This window comes from Lissotriton vulgaris, chromosome 3_1 (assembly GCF_964263255.1).
Source record: "Lissotriton vulgaris chromosome 3_1, aLisVul1.2, whole genome shotgun sequence".
Lineage (NCBI taxonomy): Eukaryota > Metazoa > Chordata > Amphibia > Caudata > Salamandridae > Lissotriton > Lissotriton vulgaris.
In genome coordinates, this window is record NC_141689.1 from 1,841,893,673 (window position 1) to 1,841,914,711 (window position 21,039).

Sequence of the window (21,039 nt, forward strand, 5' to 3'; positions counted from 1 at the left end):
GGCTGGGAGCCAACGAGTGCTTGCCTGGGGAGACACCGCCTGAGAGTCCGGCCGCAGTGGAGGTGAGAGGCGCAGGCGAGCGGGACTGCGAGGACCAGCATTCCATTGGTCATCGTCAGCTGGTTCCTCTTCCCGCCGCGCCGCGCCCCCTCCCAGTGCCGCGCCCCCCCGCCTGAGCCATTACTTAACTCCTCGCGGCCCCCGCTCCGCGGGTGCCGCTCGTGTGGAGTATTTGCCCTGCTGACCTGCTCGCCATTGTCCTGGCTGGGAGCCAACGAGTGCTTGCCTGGGGAGACACCGCCTGAGAGTCCGGCCGCAGTGGAGGTGAGAGGCGCAGGCGAGCGGGACTGCGAGGACCAGCATTCCATTGGTCATCGTCAGCTGGTTCCTCTTCCCGCCGCGCCGCGCCCCCTCCCAGTGCCGCGCCCCCCCGCCTGAGCCATTACTTAACTCCTCGCGGCCCCCGCTCCGCGGGTGCCGCTCGTGTGGAGTATTTGCCCTGCTGACCTGCTCGCCATTGTCCTGGCTGGGAGCCAACGAGTGCTTGCCTGGGGAGACACCGCCTGAGAGTCCGGCCGCAGTGGAGGTGAGAGGCGCAGGCGAGCGGGACTGCGAGGACCAGCATTCCATTGGTCATCGTCAGCTGGTTCCTCTTCCCGCCGCGCCGCGCCCCCTCCCAGTGCCGCGCCCCCCCGCCTGAGCCATTACTTAACTCCTCGCGGCCCCCGCTCCGCGGGTGCCGCTCGTGTGGAGTATTTGCCCTGCTGACCTGCTCGCCATTGTCCTGGCTGGGAGCCAACGAGTGCTTGCCTGGGGAGACACCGCCTGAGAGTCCGGCCGCAGTGGAGGTGAGAGGCGCAGGCGAGCGGGACTGCGAGGACCAGCATTCCATTGGTCATCGTCAGCTGGTTCCTCTTCCCGCCGCGCCGCGCCCCCTCCCAGTGCCGCGCCCCCCCGCCTGAGCCATTACTTAACTCCTCGCGGCCCCCGCTCCGCGGGTGCCGCTCGTGTGGAGTATTTGCCCTGCTGACCTGCTCGCCATTGTCCTGGCTGGGAGCCAACGAGTGCTTGCCTGGGGAGACACCGCCTGAGAGTCCGGCCGCAGTGGAGGTGAGAGGCGCAGGCGAGCGGGACTGCGCGGACCAGCATTCCATTGGTCATCGTCAGCTGGTTCCTCTTCCCGCCGCACCGCGCCCCCTCCCAGTGCCACGCCCCCTTGTCATACTTAGGTGAACCTGCCCACGCGCATCGCGGGACGCGCGCGGGGCGGCCACCGGGGCGAAGACCGGGCAAAGAGCGGGCCGTTCTAGGCCGTTAGAGGCCAGCTGAGACCGGACCGGGCCACCCCTCTGACGCCCCGGGCCTTGTAGCTCCCCTTACATACTCCATCATGGCGACCAGAACTTCACGAAGTAAGTCTGCTCAACAAGGTACAAGCACTCTGGAAATTTTTTTCCCAAAGACGAGTAACCTAGCTAGTAAATGCTCGTCAATCCCTGAGGCGCACCTCGAGACGGGCCCGGAAAGTGTGTTTCTGGATCAGGGGGATACCTTTTCCACAGACGCTAGTACACCGATCACACTGGATGCCACCCACATGTCACTAATGGACAGCATTGATCAGACGATCGAGTCGGTCCTTCAGCAGTTAAGAACTCCTTTGACGCAGAGGGACAGGAACTCCTCCCGGCTATCTGGGATCTCTGACCATATTACCATTCCGGAAAGCAGGGGAACAGTCCTGCAAGACCCAGGTCAGGCCGACTTGCCCATAGACGATGTAGGCAGCATAGTAGAACACCCCCCCAAAAGGAAAAGGTCCAGGAAAGCAAAGAAGGCAAAGAGGGCTAAAGTCGACACAATAGAGCCAAATCAGACTGACAGCATAGACATTTCTGCTTCTCCTGACCTCAACCTATCAGGGTCCAGGTCGAATCGCATGGGCTCTCCAGCTCCTGCTTCCCTACCCTTGCACACGGGCCCTTTTATTTTTGGTGGGGCAACTTCCACTTCCACTAGCACTGACTCATTAGTCAACACACTCACTGACATTATGAGGAGCTTGTTAACCCCCATTGCAGCTAAACTGGACGCCATAGAGTCCAGACTGAAGGCCTTGGAAAGCAGTCATCTAAGGAAAAGCCCTGGGATAGTCACAAATGTGACTAACCCCCCTCCAGTCCCCCGGGCCTCCCTGGTGAATAGCCGGCGGTCCGCTGCACCGTCACAGGGCGCTAATGCGGTGCTGCTAGGCACGGACGGTGCGCCTGTTCCTCAGGCGCCCCCTTTGTTGCCCTCGGCTCCCAGGCCCCCTGTTCCGGCCCCAAGGAGATCAAAGCAACTTCCAGCACCACAGACTGGGGGAGAAGTGATCCCTACAAATGGCGCTACTGATGGTCCCGCTCCCCACTGTGATAGGCGCAGGGTGGTTAACCTGCCCCCAGAAGCTGTCCCATACACGGTAATCATGGTGGGAGTACCTGAGTTAACTGGTGATATGAGGGAGCCCCAAGACTCGCTACGAAACAAGGTGATAAGCTGGCTTAGCATCAACAGGCCGCTGCCTCCTAGCCTGAAAGGCGAGGTCCTGATGGCTAGGAGGATCCCTTGGATTGGTCACACCCCAAAGAATAGGGCTGGGGACTGCATCATCATAAGTTTTAAAAGCCCCCACGTAGCCAACTACATCTCTAATTGGCTTGCAAGGCCTGACAAGTCCAACATAGAATTAGTCCCCCTTTCGTACTTCTACCCAAATGCAAGTAGCACAGAGGCAAGGGGGGAGAAGGGGTGGACTAGAGTGGGCTTTGCTGTGGATGGCTCACGCTATAGACCAAGGCACCACCTTCCACATGCACAGGTAAACTTCATACATCACAACAGATTCTCCTGCCTAGATCAGGTCGACTGACTACAAATCAGTGAGACCTCTTCTGGCTCGGGAAAGATGGTAGATGAGGTTCTTAGGCGGGTGGGAGAGAGCAGAGCCCCTGCAACTGAACTTGGTCCCCAGGTTAAGGCTAAAGTCAAGGCGCAAAGTCGGGTGGGAATGACTGTAGCCCCTGCAATTGAATACGCCCCGCAGGTTAACGCCAGAGATCGACCACCTAACAGCGGTGACAGTCTGGGCTTACAGGGGACTTCTCACAACATCGGGACTGGCCACATACGGCAACCCGGGGGGGACGAGCTGTCTGGTCCATCTACCATCGTGCCAGGAACTCATCCACCCATAGTCCCTACGCAATCCCCCACTGTGGGTCAAGGCCCTCTACCTACAGATCAGGGCCTGAGAATTGTTTCGTGGAATGTAGCGGGTATTGCAAACAAGGAGGGCACACCGGAGTGGGACCATCTAGTGGCCAGTAGCGACATCCTCCTCCTTCAAGAAACGTGGGCGCGGGACACTGTAACCAGGAATGGGTTTGATGTATTTGAAATTCCTGCCAAATGGGGTGGGAGGGGGAGGCCGTCAGGCGGGCTGGCAATCTGGATTGCGAGTCACACCGGATGCCAGGCGGAACAGGTACATACGTCCTCGCAGGACATCCAGTGTGTTCGGCTCACATGGCCTGGTAAACCATCTTGGGCCCTTGTGAATGTCTACTCTCGACCAGTTGCCTCGCCAAACGAATCCCCAACCCTAAACGACCTCTCCTCCTTCCTGGGGCAGCTCCCGGGAGACCTCAAGGTGGTGCTTGGAGGAGACTTCAACTGCCACTTTGAACCCCTTGAGGGCATGTCGGAGGGTGCCCTCACGGCTGAGGATGACTACTGGGGAGTCCCACCCTCGTCCTCCCCATATCCCAAAGCCTGGTCCCCCCTTGCAATACAACTTATGTCCCTTACCCTGAACTACGCACTGAGGGCTTGTAATGGGCGTACCCTTTCCGATACTCCCTCAGTGTGCACTTTTAATAGGAGGGGTCACGAGTCGAGGCTAGATTACATCATGGTGGACATTACACTCTGGCCTAAAGTCCTCGACTTCAGGGTAATAAACAGGTCAGATAGCGATCATAATGCCCTGTGTTTAAATATCCAGTGGCCTCCCCATGTAGTGGGAAAAGTGGTAGAAAACCCAGGGGGAGATGAGGGGGATTTGGTTCTCGCAACCAGCAGGCGACGGGTTAAGTGGGGAAAACTTGTGAGCTCAGAAGAGGCCATTAGCAAACTATACGGGTTGGCACTCCCAAGGTTTATGGAGGTGGATGCACTGCTAAACGCACCAAGAACCCCGGAATACAATGAGAAACTGGGTGATATCCACCAGGGTCTTGTAAGAGATTTGGCTGAGGTATTCCACCCGCTGGTGCCAAATAGAAAGAAAAAGACCCATGTTCCCACCTGGTATACCTCCTCTTGTAGGGCAGCAAAGTCTGAGCTCATTGCTGCAATAAAAGAGGGGTCAAATAAGGCCAAGGTGCGTGCCCATAGGAAACACTATAAAGCAGTGATGGCGTCTGCCAGGACCGAGTGGGACTGGAATCATTGGCATGATCTTCATGATGCCCTAAAAGTTAGGGACTCCCGCAAATTCTGGGCCCTTGTTAATAATGGCATAGGGGAACTCAAAAATGCAGTAGAACCCAATATTGCCCCCGAGGTTTGGGAGGCCCATTTTGGGGAACTTTATCAAGATACCAATCCTTGCCCTGCCACAGCTCTGGTTGCGCCCTGTGGCACACAGGACTGTGAATTGGAACTATCCCTGGGGGAAGTGGAGGCAGCCCTGAAGCAACTACCAGCGGGGAAGGCGCCGGGTCTAGATAGGCTACCTGGGGATTTGTTTAGGCACCACCTGGACATCTGGGGCCCATACCTTCTTATTCTTTTTAATGCCATCCTAGGAGGTATGTCAATCCCCGGGTCGTGGCTGGGGGCAGAGATTGTTCCGATCCATAAGAAGGGATCTACTCTGCTCCCCGCCAACTACAGGCCCATTAGCCTAATAGATGTACCCCAAAAGCTCTTTGCGCGCCTCATCCTTAATCACCTCCTGGACTGGGTGGAGGAAAATGACATCATGACCCCCCTTCAGGCTGGCTTCAGAAAGAACACGTCGACCATGGACCAGATCTTCCGCCTTCTTCTCCTATATTGGAAGACGGTTACCATAGAGGGTGGAAGACTGTACATGGTCTTCGTGGATCTGAGGTCAGCCTTTGACCTAGTCCCTAGAGGGAAACTTTGGGAGGTTTTGCAGGAGCTAGGAGTGCCCCCACACCTTCTTAGTACTATCATCAGGCTCCACGAGAACAACTATGCCCAAGTAAGGTGTGGGAGGGATGGTAAGCTCTCGGGCAAATTCCCTGTCCTTAGAGGAGTCAGACAGGGCTGTGTCTTAGCGCCAACCCTCTTCTGCCTCTTCATTAACAGTGTCATTCAACATCTTGACACTGTCGAGGACAATGATGCCCCGGTTTTGGCAGGCAGGAGGGTTCCGGCAATCATGTTTGCTGATGATACCCTCCTGCTTTCCAAATCCCCTATGGGGATCCAGAGGATTGTGAATGGTTTTGGCCTTTTCTGTCGGCAACACGGGCTGGAGGTCAACACAGAAAAGACTAAGTTTATGATCTTTAATCCCCCTGCCAGAACCAGACCCAACCCAAAACTGGGGGAAGTTAGTCTTGAGAGGGTCTCGACCTTTGTCTATCTGGGGGTAACATTACAAGAAAACCTGGCCTGGGACTGTCAGATAGCGAGATCAAGGCTGAAACTATCCCAGCTAGCGGGCGCACTCCTGAAGGTGGCAAATAAATCCACCTTTAAGCCTGTAAGCCCGGCCCTTGAAACCTATAGATCCCAAGCGAAGGCAGCAGCCATGTATGGCAGCGAGCTGTGGGGTTACAAAGCAGGGAAGGCATTGTTAGCGGTGGAAAATACATTCTTGAGACGCCTACTTGCTCTCCCGCAGGGAACGCCACTCCTCCCCCTAAGATTGGATTTGGGCCTACACTCCATCGCTGAAGATCTTTTGTCCAAACCCGTGAAGTTCTGGCACCGGATATGGTCCACTGAGGAACTGCACCACTACAGACAGGACCTTATCCATGTTCTGAGGTTGCATGGCAGTAACAAAATCCCCTGGCTGGCTTTTATTAAATCAGAATTGTCCAGTTTAAACTTGCCAGACCTCTGGGATGATCCAGTTCAGGGCTGTCAAAGGATCACACGCAAAACACTTGCCCAGCTGTACAAAAACAAAAACTTGGCTGACATGGACAATGCTCATAGCACCGGCACCTTGACGAGTCGTTTTATGGAGTCCAAAAATTCTTACCTTTTTGAACCTTTTATGGATTTTATCTTTCCTCTTTTGGCGAGGAAATTGTTCCTGCAATGGAGGTTTGGCACACTCCCCACCAAGGTATTTACCCACAAATGGCTCACTGGGGGTGACAAACTCTGTCCTTGTTGTAAAACCAAGAATGAAGATGATTTGCACATAATGTTTGTTTGCCACGCATACCAGAATCCCAGGAAGCGTTGGATTGCACCGCTGTGCCGAAACCTGGGTTTTCGGGATTACCTACAAGCATACAGGGTTATGAAAACCAACACCCTGGGACACATTGTTTTTGCGGTATCAAAATTCCTAATGGCAGCTTGGTTAATAAGGAAGAAAATGTCCCCCTGAATTGGTGCCACTGTGTTTCCTTACCTCATGCAGACCCTCTAGCCTTTTTATATGTAAATATTGTGTAATATATGCATTCCATTTTACTGTGTATATATGTACTGTATTTTACTGTATCTTTTATGGCCTATGCGGCCGAAATAAAGAATTTTTGGAATTGGAATTGGAATACAGGAGATTTTCAGGTGATATTCACTTCATTTATCACACTGTTCTTATATTTTGATTGACATCACTACACTTAGCAGTAGCATAACAGGTCCTGAAGAAGCAGCACGTGACCCATGGGCACGTTAAAAGTCTGCAGAAACATGTCGACCGTCTTTCCATCTGTGTAGTTATTTGTTAAGGCTAAATTTTGCACTGGTTTTAATATTGAGAAAAAGGAGGTGCCCATTAAATATATTTTCCTCCTTTTCACTCAATTTTATATTGAGCACTTTATTCACTTTTGGTTTAACATATTGAGCACTGCTTTTTCATGCATCCCCCTGATACCCTATATTGATTACATCACTGTTTGATTGGAACTAATGCAATAGATTTGGTTGAGTTTGGCCAAATCTAGCACTGGGCACTCGATTTCCCATGTGCACTTTAAAGGTTCCCAAATGATGTAGGGCGGTACAGGGTGGAAGTCTGATGGGATCTCTTTAAGCACTTTGTGAGACCCAGCAACAGATTTCGCCATCCATTGATCACTAATCATACCATTTCTGGATAAGATACAAACACCCCTTTATTTTGACCCATTGCTACTTTTTAGGTTGGTATTCAAAACACCTTATAGTCTGCCCACTTCAGAACTTCACAGTGCCATTTGACAGCGGAGGGCATCTTTCTGCTCTTTCAACCTATTGCTATCTGCCTCTCCTCAAAAAAGTATGCTAGGTCAGTAAATCTGTTGGTAACTTTCCTCTCCTGAGGGTGTAGGAATGCGTCCAACATTCATGGTTCAACAGTACATTCGATACTCCAGTCTGGGGCTCTACTGCTTGAAAGTTGCTGCCAATAGTCTCCTAGTTTAGGACAACCTATGTCACATGAAAACATTTGTGTCACTCTTTTTACACCTCAGGCATCCCGCCTGCACAATAAGGCAACATGTATCAATTCACTCAGATATATACGAATTCCTATGTAACAGGTACAATGTAGTAGTTTAAATCTGGCGTTTCGTGATAATTGGGTCATTAATAATGTTTTCCCACTCTGTAGTATCTAGCACTCTGCCAATATGCCTTCTTCCCATTTGCTTTTAAGTTCATTTGGTGACCCCTTTGCTGGCTGCAATACAGCTTTATATGGTTGGGATACTGCTTTAATGTAGCCTGTTGTCGTGCACATTAAATGCAACCCTCTGTGTGTGGGAAGTTCATCACTTCCGTTCTCTATGGCCTGCATATAGTAGAGCATACAGTAGCAACAATTGCCCACTGGAAGCCCATAGTACCCACCCAGCTCCTGAAATGTTCTCACAAGCCCCTGTCGAAGAGGTCACCTGGTTGGAGTACCCCTGCTTCTTTCCTTTTGCTCAATCCCCAGGGGCGTACCTTAGTCAGTGAGATTGGGGGGAGGGGGGAAGCGGGGGCAGTAGAGTGAGCTTCAGATTTTTCATTAATCATTCTGCCATATAATATTAAACTACACCACACACCAAGTAGGGTACATGGGAGGGGCTATAGGGGTCGTTAAAAGGAACTCTGCTGCAGATTGGTAGGGGTACTGGGAGAAAAAGCAATATTTTGTAAAAGAACCCAACACTTTGAAGACTTTCAAAACAGAGAGGGAGAGAGTGCGTGTGCATTTTTGTCTTTGTTTAAGTAAACACTCCTGGTGAAATCCGACAGACATCTCACCATACCCTACTGAAAGCACCTGTTCCCAACTATTAACCAGAAAAAAAAATTAATTAGGGGTGTAACACACCCCCACCCCCCTAAGGATACCTCCTGCTAATCCCTCACAGTTACTTTAGCTTGTTGCTTGGAGAAGGAAACCTGGCGCCTATGGGTCTCCATTATAGTCCAAATATCGACACCAGCTATAATCAATGGCAACTAGGCCCTTTGATTGGCTTTGTGCTTGCTGCTCAACCCCCATTGTAGCTGTGCAACTATGTAATATAGTTCATAATCCAGAACTAGTAAATTCCCCTTTGCTGTGGGCAGTCTGAGTTTTGCAAGTGCTACTCTGTGTCTTGCAGGCCCCTTATTAAGTGGTCTGCATTCTACCAAGTTCTCTTAGGATCTCTTTTGATTTTTTTATTGTCAGATTTGCAAAATAATAAAGACTACCTGGGAGGACAACCAGTTTGGAGATATCCATTTTCCTAGCCACCGAAAGGGACAACGTATTTCAGAAATGAATTCCAGTCTTTAATGCCAACTATTTCTACCTTAATTACTCCTATCAAATTACCATTCTGTATGACTGGCTGAGTCCGCCAAATTGGCACCCCTGAATCTAACACCCAGATGCATCAATTCCATATACTGCGAATTTTAAATTGCGAAAAATACCGAATCGCAATTTTGAATTCGCAGAATGGGATGCATCAACGAAAGCGATTACAAAAAGCGAATCGCAATTGGCCGCAATTGCCGATAGCGATTACCGCAAAATCACAGAAAAATCGCAGAATCGCCCGTTGGACCATGTTGAAATTGCGAACTCGCAATTACCGAAATTTCAAATTGCGATCTCGCTAATTGCGAGATCGCAAAAACGGGACGTCGCATTTCGAGCCCAATGATGACATCACAACCAGGAAGTAGGCTGTTCCCTCCCTCATTCTGATCACTGAGCCTGAAAGTGGAAGCAGTACTGGCCAGAGCTCCACTACAGACTACTTGCAGCACCACACCAGGACACTAACAACTGTCAAGATGTCCCAGGAAGCAGCAGGGAGCAGTGCCCCAGGAAGAAAGAGGAAGATAAAATTCTCTGAGCAGGAACTGGAGTTCCTCATTGAGGGAGTCTCTAAGGACCATGCTTGCCTTTTTGGAAAGGACTCCCGGAGGGTGCCTAAGGCAGACAAGCGCCGTATCTGGCTGCGCATCCGCGCAAAGGCCAATTCAGTCGGGGTGACCCAGCGCTCCATTGACGAATTAAAAAAGAGGTGGTACGACCTCAGAGGGCGTGCCAAAGACCGTATCGCTGAGAGGCTGGGGGAGCGACTTGCCACCGGTGGAGGAGAGCCCACTGTTGCACCCAACACTCCACTGGAAGACCTTGTGGAGGACACCCTAAATCCTGAAGCCTGCGTGGGGGTTACCCAGCTGGACTCCTCCCGACCCACCCAACAATCCCAAGGTAAGTGCCATGCGACTGCGACCCGTCCTCTAACAATGCCCATGACTCCAGAGCTAGCTATTCGATAACCCCAGTAATGCAGGCCATGCACACCTGAAATGCCCTATTGCATTGTGGGACTTGTAGTGTGACCAAAATTCTCGGATAGCCCCACACAGCCAGACCGGTCAATTGAAAGTAATTCCTAAAGCCAGTCAGGGAATGCAAGCCTGCATGCATGTAGCAACATCTCATGTGCAAGATACATATCATTAATCATGCACCCATTTACATCACAGGTGCGTCTGAACAACCCAGCACCGACAGTGAGGCCCTACACATAGAGGAGAACCCGGAGGACACCGAGGGTGAGGGCCATCCTGCACCACGACCAGGACCATCTCAGCCACCAGCAGCAGTACCACCACCTCCCGTTGTGGACAGGGCCACCCCTGCAGCCACAGGTGCCCAGCAACCAACCCAAGTGACACACATGGCAGTGGTACAGGCCACACCACCATCAGCCAGGAGGCAGACAAGGCACACAGCCACAGTAAGATCCCAGTCCAGCGGACTGACGCGCCAGCAGCGTGACGCCTCAACACGCGCGAGCAGGGAGGTACATGTACGGGATTCTGGCCTGGCCATAGAAAGCCGCATGCTCGCAGTACACCAGAAGCAGGCGTGTCACTTGGCAGCCATCCACCTGCAGCTGCATAAGACGGCGCAAAATGTGGACCAGCTCACAGAATGCATGCAGGGCATGACCGCAGCTGTTCGTGAGAACAGCCAGATCCTGGTATCCCAGCAGGATATCACGCCGCCGCCACCGCCACCGCCACCGCCACCGCCAGCTGCTGACCCGCCTGTCAGCCGACACCAGGTCCAATCACATCATTGGAAATGCCACCTAACAACTTTCCCGCCGCTCCCTTGAAATGCAGGTGCAGATGGTCCAATGTTGCCAGGACGTCACAAGGGCCCTTGAACAGGTGACAGCAGCTGTGCAGAGTCTGCAGCTGACTGGCCATGGTGAAGCAGCTGGGGGGGATGATGCCAGCGAGGGCACTTCCAGCCACAGCAGCATGTCCTTGCCGCTGGTAACGGAGCGCCGCCGCAGCAGAAGGCCCACTGCAGCATCACGGGCCAACAGTGTTGTGGAGGACACGGAGAGGCGACTGGGTGTGTCCGGCCAGAGGCGCCAGTGACACATTGAACTCTGCCTGCAGGGCCATGCTGATTCCACATGCAAGCCCTCTACCCCTTCATGGGGCTGTATGACAGAATACAGTTCGCATGTCATATCAAGGAAAATAAAGGACACATTATTGTGAATAAACAATAAGAGTTTATGGTCTCACGTAAATCCGACTCATGTCATTATTACATTTGTCATGCCTGAGTGCAGTGTTGTGTGAGGGGAATGGGTGCACTATAAGCAGTTCATTGTGATTTGGTTGCAGCGCCTGTGTCCTTCAGCAGGATTCTCCCCGCGTGCATGATGCACGTTTGCAGGTTGGCGGTTGTCCCCTTCCGACTCACTACAAGAGATATCCACAGATATCCTCCGCTTGGTAGCAATGTTGTGGAGTATTGCACACACGGCCACAATGCGGCAGCAGACCTCAGGCTGGTATTTGAGGGCCCCACCAGTCTTGTGTAGGATGCAGAATCGGCTCTTTAAAAGCCCAAATGTCCGCTCAATGCAATTCCGAGTGCGAATGTGTGCAGCATTGTAACGCCGTTGCTATGGTGTGGCAGGGTTGAGGTATGGGGTGAGGAGGTACTCACAGAGGCCATAGGCGCTGTCACCTGAATGAAAGGAGCAGAGGGTGAGTGCCTGTCATGCGCAGCTACATGGTCTCGATGTACTGTTTGTTGGCACGTGTACTTACCTAGAAGGCGTCCTTCGCCATAGTCTCCCCTGGCCAGTCGTGTGTGCATGCCGCTGTGCCGGAATATGAAGGAGTCATGCGTGCTCCCCGGGTATTGTGCCACTATGTCAGTGATGATTGTCTTAGCGTTGCACACCATCTGGATGTTCAATGAGTGGTAGGACTTGCGGTTCCGGTACATGCATTCTGTCTCTGCGGGTGGGCAGATGTGGATGTGGATGTGGGTACAGTCAATGCATCCAATTACATGGGGGAATTGTGCTAAGTTGTAAAATTCTAGCTTGCTTTGATTCAAGTCCACTTAACACAGCCAATAATCCATCACTTAACACAGCCAATAATCCATCTATGGCTGGCAAAAGTGCTACTGTGGCAAAAAATAATGCGCCCAAGAAACCCACTAATACTCCAACTCAGGGTGGTACCCAAGCTAAGCCCAACGAATTAGGACAAGTTGGGAACACAAACCAAACTAAATCAACCTCTCAAGTTACATCTAAAGATCCCACTCCGTCGACTACTAATCTCAACGCAGCTCCAAGAGCAAAGGCAGTGGCTCGCAGAAATATCCATCTTCCTCCTGACGCCTGCCCTTATGTAGTCATCCTCACTGGAGTTACCGAAATTTCACCACCGGAAGTAGAATCTTACCAGGCTTTAAAAAACAAAGTATGCCATTGGCTGTCCAAAAATTACCCCTTACCACCTAACATACCAAGTAATATCTTAATGGTGGAGAGAACACCCTGGGTGGGGGGAAATAGAAAAAATCTACAAGGGGACTGTGTGGTGGTTACTTTTGAAAACACCGAATTAGTAGGCCACATATGTAGCAGTAGAGCACCTAGCTATCGAGCAAGTTCTGTGACTGCTAGGCCTCTCTCCTATTTCTACCAACCAGGAAACCAAGTAGACAACAGATGGAGCTGGCTAAAGGGGCCACAAGACCCAAAACCAAGACAGAGATTTAATCCCCCATGGGAAATGCAACCCTCTGGCTGGGAGGAGGGGGGGGACTAGGAATGGAACCTAGTCAGGAGAAGAAGAGGTAGACCGCGCCAAGGAGGGCCACAAAACACTCAATCCCACTATCATCACCACTTTATAAACGGGCAAGATAACTTTTACAACTTTCCAACTGCCAATCGCTACGAATATCTGTCATCTACGGACTGGGTTGACTGACAAACACAGGATTCACCAAATGGGCAGAGGCTCTGTATCCCCTTTAACAAACTGCCAAAGGAAGCTAATATTCTGGACTCCCAAAAGTTAAATCCAATTTTAATCCCTGATAAGGTTTCTGCAGTTGCTGAGAGCAGGGGGAGTCCGAATTCGCACTACCCGCCTAACTCCAACAAGCTAATTTGTAAAATCCTCACGTGGAACGTGGCGGGTTTAACTGCTAAGGCTTCTGACCCCATCTGGCAGGGTTTTGTCAAACAACATGATATCTTGGCATTCCAAGAAACTTGGGACACATCAACTAGTTTCTCATTGGACGGATTTCATAGTTTTTCTATCCCAGCAGTTCCGGGTGTAAGAGGGAGAGCTAAGGGTGGCCTACTCATACTGTTTTCATTGAATTTGGCGGGGTTTTTAAAAAAAATAGAACCCGCACCCATGAATACATTAATAATTGAGTGGGTTATCTCGAATTCCCATACTTTTCTGTTTATTAATTTTTATAATTCCAGGGAGTGCTCTTCTGTGAATGAACACTTGACTTCCCTGTTAGATTTTCTGTCAGTCTATACACACGCTTGCACTTCCGTCCCAGAGATGGTTATCCTGGGTGATTTTAACATTCACCCCTGTGAGGGGGATTGTTATAATGATAGATACGGGGGTTCACCGGTCGAGGGCATTCCCCACTTTGAACATACCAAGGAGGGTGAGGGGCTCGAGGCCTTCCTTGCCAACCTAAATTTCTTTGAACCAGGTCATGGAAACAACGAGTTTAGAGCCCCCACTTTTATTGGGAGAGATGCAAACACCATCATCTACTACATCTTTGTGTCAGCGGAGGTATTAGTAAAGGCACTGGAATATAGGGTTGTGACTGCCACCTTTAACGACCACAACCCCATCCTATTAACTCTAGACCTAGATTGTTTTATGAATGGCAGAGAGACAATGGTAGCTTCTAGAGATCTGTCCACCAAGGACCAGGGAAGGCGGATTAAGTGGGAGAAGGTTGTCCCCGAACACTTCTTCCAAACACTAGCACAGGAAACAGAGGCAAGCATGGCAGTCTGCCTAGATCCTACTTCCCTGGGTACCGATGTCTTGGCTGCCTATGATGAGATATGCGCAAGGATCTCTAAGAACCTGGAGTCTAGGATTGGTGCGCAAGGCATTAAGAACATTCATAAATTGTTCAACAAGGATTGCTCTCAAAAGCATAGTGCCCTGTTGAAAGCACTCAAACTGAGTCCCAGAGACAGGACACTAGTGGCAAACCTCCGAAAGGAATACAAACTTGCACTAGCCAAGCGTAAGATGCAAATCAAGGAGGAAGCTTGGGACAGTTTATTAGCCACAGACGTTTTGAGAGACAGCAAAAAATTTTGGGCCATAGTTAATCAGCCTTTCTTTAAAGAGGATGGGAAAACAGATATGGATTGTGTGATCGAAGACGACAAATGGTTGCGCCATTTCAAACAAATCTATGAAACCACGGCTTGTATTTCTCCAACTAGTGCCCCTTCCCCAAATAACATGAAGATGGAATTTAACATCCCTGAGGTGGGAAGGGCGATTAAAAACACTAGTAACGTAAGGCCCCTGGACCTGATGGGGTCCCAGCCGATCTTTACATTCAGTATCCGCTATTTTGGTCTAAAATTTTAACAAATGTCTTTAATGCGATACCCTCGGCTGGCTTTCCATCCTCCTGGTCCACCTCCATTATTGTCCCCATCTTCAAGAAGGGAAACAGGGGGGATCCTGCCTGCTACAGGCCGATCTCCTTGCTGGACTCTGCTGTTAAGATCTTGGGCAGAGTCATTTTAGCAAGACTTGGGGACTGGCTTGAGGAGAGTGGGGTTCTCTCTGACCTGCAGTATGGTTTTCGAGCACATAGGGGGACCATGGACCAATGCCTAAACCTGCACCTTATTATTAGTAAATACACCGTGGTGAACGAGGGGCTTTTATATTTAGGTTTCATGGACTTATCCTCCGCTTTTGATTTGGTTAATCGCTCAAAACTTTGGATTACTTTGCGGGACTTGGGCTTGGACACTACTTTGGTTAATTTTCTGCACGATCTCCACCAGAATCTGTCCGCCTCTGTAAGGGTAACAAGGGAAGGTAGGTGTACTGAGAAATTTGGATCAGGGAGAGGGGTCAGACAAGGTTGCATCCTGGCCCCTCTCCTATTCACACTATACATCAACGCCCTTGGTAAATCCCTGAATCTAGCTACTTTGGACGTGCCCCGCATGGGAGGGTCACCTATACCGGTCCTCCTTTATGCGGATGATGCCGTCCTCATAGCTCGCACTGGCACAGGCCTACAAAGGTTGTTAGATCATTTCGGATCTTTTATGGAAGCCTTGGATCTAAAGATTAACACAGCAAAATCTCATGTCATGGTAACCGGTTCACGCAAGAAATACATGAAGCTCAAAACCGTTAGTTGCAACGAAACACCTATTTCAAGGGTACCTTTCTTTTGTTATTTAGGCGTCACCTTCGACGAAAGAGGAACTTGGGGTCCCCAGTTGAAACTGAAGGTAAATGGAGTCACTAGGTCTACTACAGCCCTAATGAATTTTTCCAAAAAACTGGGTTTGAGACTCATGGAAGCCATGACTCGTATTTACAAATCCAAATGTGTAGCAATTGCATCCTACGGGGCTGATATTTGGGGTTATGTCTCATCCCCAGGTATCCAAATCATAGAGAACAATTTTATACGAGCTCTGTTGTCACTCCCAAAGTCATCTCCCACATTTTCAATTCATAGTGAAGTGGGCTTGGGCTACATCACGGACCTCCTAAAAATGTCCCCGCTGGTATGCTGGATTAAAACCTGGACAAACGAGGAGATCACGTTGAATCACCGCATACTCAAAGACTGTATGGCCCTGGATAAAGCGGACAGTATACCCTGGCTGGCATATGTTAGAGCGGCATGCGCGAGGCTAGGGCGCCCGGATATGTATTCCGCATCACAGGGCCTCACGAAAGAGGATGTAGGGTGGGTCAAGTCGCATTTTCGAAATATGTTGGAGTTAGAGAGGGAAGAGGTTGAACTGGGTAAACCACTGGTGAGGTCAATATACCGGCTTTCTACCACTTTAGCTATGGAACCGTATTTGAAGTTTGTAACCAAACCATATCATCGTTTTCTTTTATTAAGGTTTAGGTTTAACCTCATTCATCTCGTGCTTGGAACCTATACAAAGTGGGGGACTCCAGAAAATATCCCACCCTGTACCTGTGATAGCTTTTCTACACAGGATACGCTTCACTTAGTGATGTTTTGCGAACATTATTTGGTGGCCCGTAAAAAATTCTTGTTTCCAATTTTGAAAGAACTAAACTTTGTTCAGGTACGGCCTGCACTTCTACACCTACAAATGCTTAACTCTGTGCAGGTCACATATGCTGTAGCCAGTTTTTTGGTTGCTGCAGCTCGTCTAAATAAAATAAGACTTTCCCATACAAATAATCCCTAAAACTGATATCTTGCTAATAATGTCTTGGGGACATGGGTCAAGTATATTGGGAATTGCTGCCTTATTGATTCTAGGCTATCTAGTATCCATCCTCTGTATCTAATTTTTTAAACTGTTCTTTTTAAACTTTTTGAGTATAGGAACTGTAATCAGGCGTATATTTGTTTAATTGCAATTTTATTCTTGTATGCTGTATGGTTTTTATATTGCTTTTATGGTTTTAATTAACCGAAATAAAGATGTTTGACTGACTGACTGACTGATTCAAGTCCTGTTGGGTGGTTGGGAATTTAAGTAATGGTGTAGGCGGGTCAACATGGCATCCAGGAAACTCCTCAGGCAGCGGGACATGGTGCTCTGGGAGATGCCCCCTACAACGGAAACTATCCCCTGGAAGCTTCCGGAAGCAAGGAGGTGCAGGCTGGACATGGGTGGGCACGGCATTGGTCCTCCTCGTTGGGTGCTGCACCAGGGGGTCAAGGTCCCGGATGAGCTTTGTAATCATTGCCCCATTCAGCCGGTACTTGAGTATATTTCCTCCTCCGTTTGGCCAAGTAGTGTGACCCGCTGGTGGAAACTTCGCTCCTGGATCCTGCGTCTGTTCCTTGCTGCAGCCTGGAGCCTTTGCCGCCTAACCACCATGTAGAGTTCTGGCATTGTGATTGTCCTCATGCTCCTACTGTACCTCCTTAAGTGTGTTTGGTCAGCCCCGCACCTGTGGCTCGTTGGGAATTTTTTTTACTTCATGGTTACCACCTGGTTTGGGTTCTCCTTAATTTGCGCCTCATAAATAGCGATTTTGAGGATTTTCTCTATTTGCGATATTTCATGCATTTGGTTTGCGATCATTTTGCGAATTCGCAATTGGAATCGCAGAATCTTTGGGAACTCGCACTCTCGAAGTTCATTGTCTCTGTATTATGTGTGTGATGAAAAGTTCTCCGACACCTACACAGGTATGAGCAGCGCGTTAAAACAAATGAAATACATACAGCAGAGGGGCTTTGGAGAGATATGGGGCACAGTTGAAGAATGGTAGTAAGTGAATTCATGGAGGAGGTAGCCCTGGGGAGGGGGCAAAAATCACTGTTGCATTGCACCACCACTAACCTGGTGTGAACCAAATTAAGCACACATCAGAATGTATCTGAAAAAGGAACTTTTCAAACTTGTTTGTCATTGACCTCAGCCTGCATGATCTGTAAACAGGAATGTCTGATTGTGGTCCTCCTACAGAACACCACCATAAATGTTCTCATTACAGCTACCTCTCAAGTATCTGTAAGACTACAAACTTCCTAATACTAAGGGCCTGATTTAGATCTTGGTGGAGGGAAATACTCTGTCGAAAAAGAGACGGATATTCCATACGCCGTATTACGATCCTATTATATCCTATGGAGATTGTAATACGGCGGTCGGTATACCCGTCAGGTTTGTGAGGGTGTATTACACCCGCCGAGATATAAATAAAGCCCTAAGTATAAATAAATTAACACATCTAGCTGTTTAAAACGCACATTGAGCATCTTCAGCTGAATTTGTAAACATTTTCCTGGATTGTCCTTTTTTGCATTTCAGATAAAGATAATAACAATCCCCTTACAAAATGTTCTCAATCTTTCAAGGTTTCTGTGAGTATACTCTGATACAAAAATGGTGGATCACCTTCAAAGTTCTAATGATATATGCTCAACGGTCCGAGTAGAAAATTGGTTTTCCATAACTAAAAAAGTAGGGTAAAATGATGATTAGACCCTGCAAATGAGGAAGATCACAGGTCTGCTACAGTTGACTAACTGCAGAGTTCATAGAATGGTAACATACATATATACTTCACAAAATATGCTTACTATTTATACTGTTGCTCTGTCTATAGAAATATTAACTATTGAACAAGATCAGGTTGGACTGGAAATTAACAAAGATACATCTCAAATCTTGAAGAATGTCTATGGTACAATCAAGAGACACACCTGGGGCTGTATTACACATGCGGTGCACTTTCCTTCATTGTGTTAGGTGCACCTTTTAAAAGGTGAGCCCGGCATAATGAAGGAAAATGCGCTGTATTATGATGAATGTGCTGCCCTCAGGGTAGCTGCGTATTACCGCTGTCCCGGGGGCAGCGCATTCATGCAAAATACAGAGCGGCTGCTTTGAAGCTGCTCCGTGTTTTCACAGTGCAGGCAGCAACCCGCCTGCACTTTTAAAGGGGATTTGAGATCCCCTTACAAGCGGGAGCAGAGAGTGACTGCACCCCCCTGCAAGGGGATATCTGGGGGGGACCATGTAACTCCCTTTCACCCCTACAGAGGGCTGTCATCAGATGGTGCACTAGGTGACACACTATCAGTGAGCCTTGTGAGAGCTTCTTTGCCTCTGCACTCTCGTCTGTAGTACCGTGTGGGCACAGAGGCAAAGGAATTCACACATTTGCATGGGGCTCGCCCCATGCAAATGAGGGGACGTCCTCAGAAGATAGCGCCAGCACTATCAGAATTACAGAAGGGGACGCACAAGCATCTGCAGCCACTTCTGTAATACCAAAGCTCTCCAGGGGCACTTGTATAATATGTCCTCTCATAAGAAATGTCCTGATTCAGAGGTGAGTTCTAAATTCAGAGGAATTTCTGCCAGTAGAATTCCCTCAATCGGATAGATAACAGGCTGGTTTATCCTCCAGAGAAGACAATTCTCCTAGAAATGTGATGATTTTCAATTATCTCCCAACTCTAAATGGACCCCCAGAACTGGCAATGTGTTTTGTTAGCTCTTTCCTGTCTATTCACCCTGCCTACCTGCAAGGGGGATGTGTTCAACAGTCAACATGTTCACATTGCGAGAAGTTGGGCAGGGGCCTGCCACTAGACTTTACCTCTGATCCCAAACAAGTTCCTGACTGCCACACTTAAAGGAATCCAAACCAGATGAAGGCTTTTTCAAGTGGCTAAACATTAAAATAAGTCAGTGGGTGAGACAAAGTGGAATGTAGTGCTTCTATCTAGAAGGTATAAGCAGCAGCTAAAGAGATGGCTTCCTGGGTCTGTTGACATCGCTGAAAAATTATTCTCATACCCTTAACAACATACACATGTTTGCGCTATATGTGTATTTTATACTTTTGAATAGACAAAAGAAGTCGGAGGGAAGCAAAGATTAAAATAGCTAAAGTGTACATTTTTAGGTCTGGACTATAACAGCGCATGCAAGACATTGTTTTCCAACAGTGGCCACTTATTGCCTACCATTAGTTGGCTTCATTGACAATCTCATTTGCTTGCTTTTTATTAGTCACTTGCCGTAGGATGCTTACCTCTTAGTCCCTCCCCTGGAGCATGGACGCATTTCTTGCATCCTTTCGCAGTTACTTTTTTCTCTTTGTTTAAGCACTCTACCAGAATGCATGTTTTTCAGCTGTCTCGCTTGTGAACTTCACCCACACCTGCTTGTTCCCCTGCAAGCTGACCCACCGCTTTCCATTGTGTTCCCTCTCCACCTGCCATCCCTTCGCTGTCCATATTGTCCTACCGTCCCTGCTTATGTGGTCTGTTTTGCTGCTCCCACATGCCCCCCCCGCCCCCGGTCCGTGTTTTCCATGTTGTTGCTGCCAACCGGCCTCTCTCTGTTGTTAAAGTCTACCCCCCACCCCACTGCCAGCCATAACAAAATAAAAGCAGTGAACACGACCAGTGCTGGTCGTGTCATAGTGCTTTTTTCCCTTCACACTTTGTTGTCCATGTTGCCTCTCCCACACAGGTTCTCTCCATGTTTTCACCTCAATCCCAGTCCTCCATTTAGCAAGCAAAAAAAGCGCTACATACTAACTTTCAGCCACAGTGCACAGCCTGAGAGAGACCTATTTGCTCTGCCAATGCTTGTTTAAAACAGGCTCAGAAATACTCAACATTCAGACTAGACAGATGACGTGCTGCAATTAGACAAGCAGACAGCATTAACGCAGACCTACCTGTCCTTCACTGTGCGGTTCTGTAGCTTTAAGTGGCCGAGCAGGTCGTTTATTAGCCACCCGACCACTTTCTTTGGCTCCACCTGGGTGACCTTCACAACGCTCTCGAAGAACTGCGTCAATCCATCTTCATTCTGTTGAGAGACCAGCCATAAATAATTCAGCGCGCCAGTGAAAGCCACCAACAATGGGCCACTGACATTGTATCACACAGGCCAGTTCATCTGCAGTCCCCGCAGCACGTCACACCTACAGCCTCCACCGGGCTAGGACAGCTTCCAGTCGCCTATGTGAGCTGATAAGGAAACATGCTCCCTTCCCTGCGAGCAATATTATAAGCAGATTACATCTTTCACTGCCTGTGGCCTACCGACTGTTTACCAATTGAATAAGAATACAAAAGAAAGGATTCATGGGCAAACATAAATACACATTTGCCTTGCTAAGCTGCAGCACCCGTGATTTGCATAAGCATAAAAGACGTTGTCATGACAGCCGTAGAGCAACAGTAGATCAGTTTGAATTTAATAATCATCCTAACTACCTCAC

The 21,039-nt window shown here is 49.2% G+C and overlaps 1 protein-coding gene across 1 annotated transcript in view; it reads right to left on the reverse strand.

Annotated features, from left to right (window-relative positions):
* GATB (glutamyl-tRNA amidotransferase subunit B) overlaps positions 1–21,039 on the reverse strand; it is a 596,207-nt gene that overhangs the window by 93,149 nt on the left and 482,019 nt on the right. Inside the window, exon 10 of the mRNA XM_086962296.1 lies at positions 20,491–20,624. Within this exon, the coding sequence (XP_086818422.1) occupies positions 20,491–20,624 (134 nt within the window). The remainder of the gene's footprint in view (positions 1–20,490; positions 20,625–21,039) is intronic.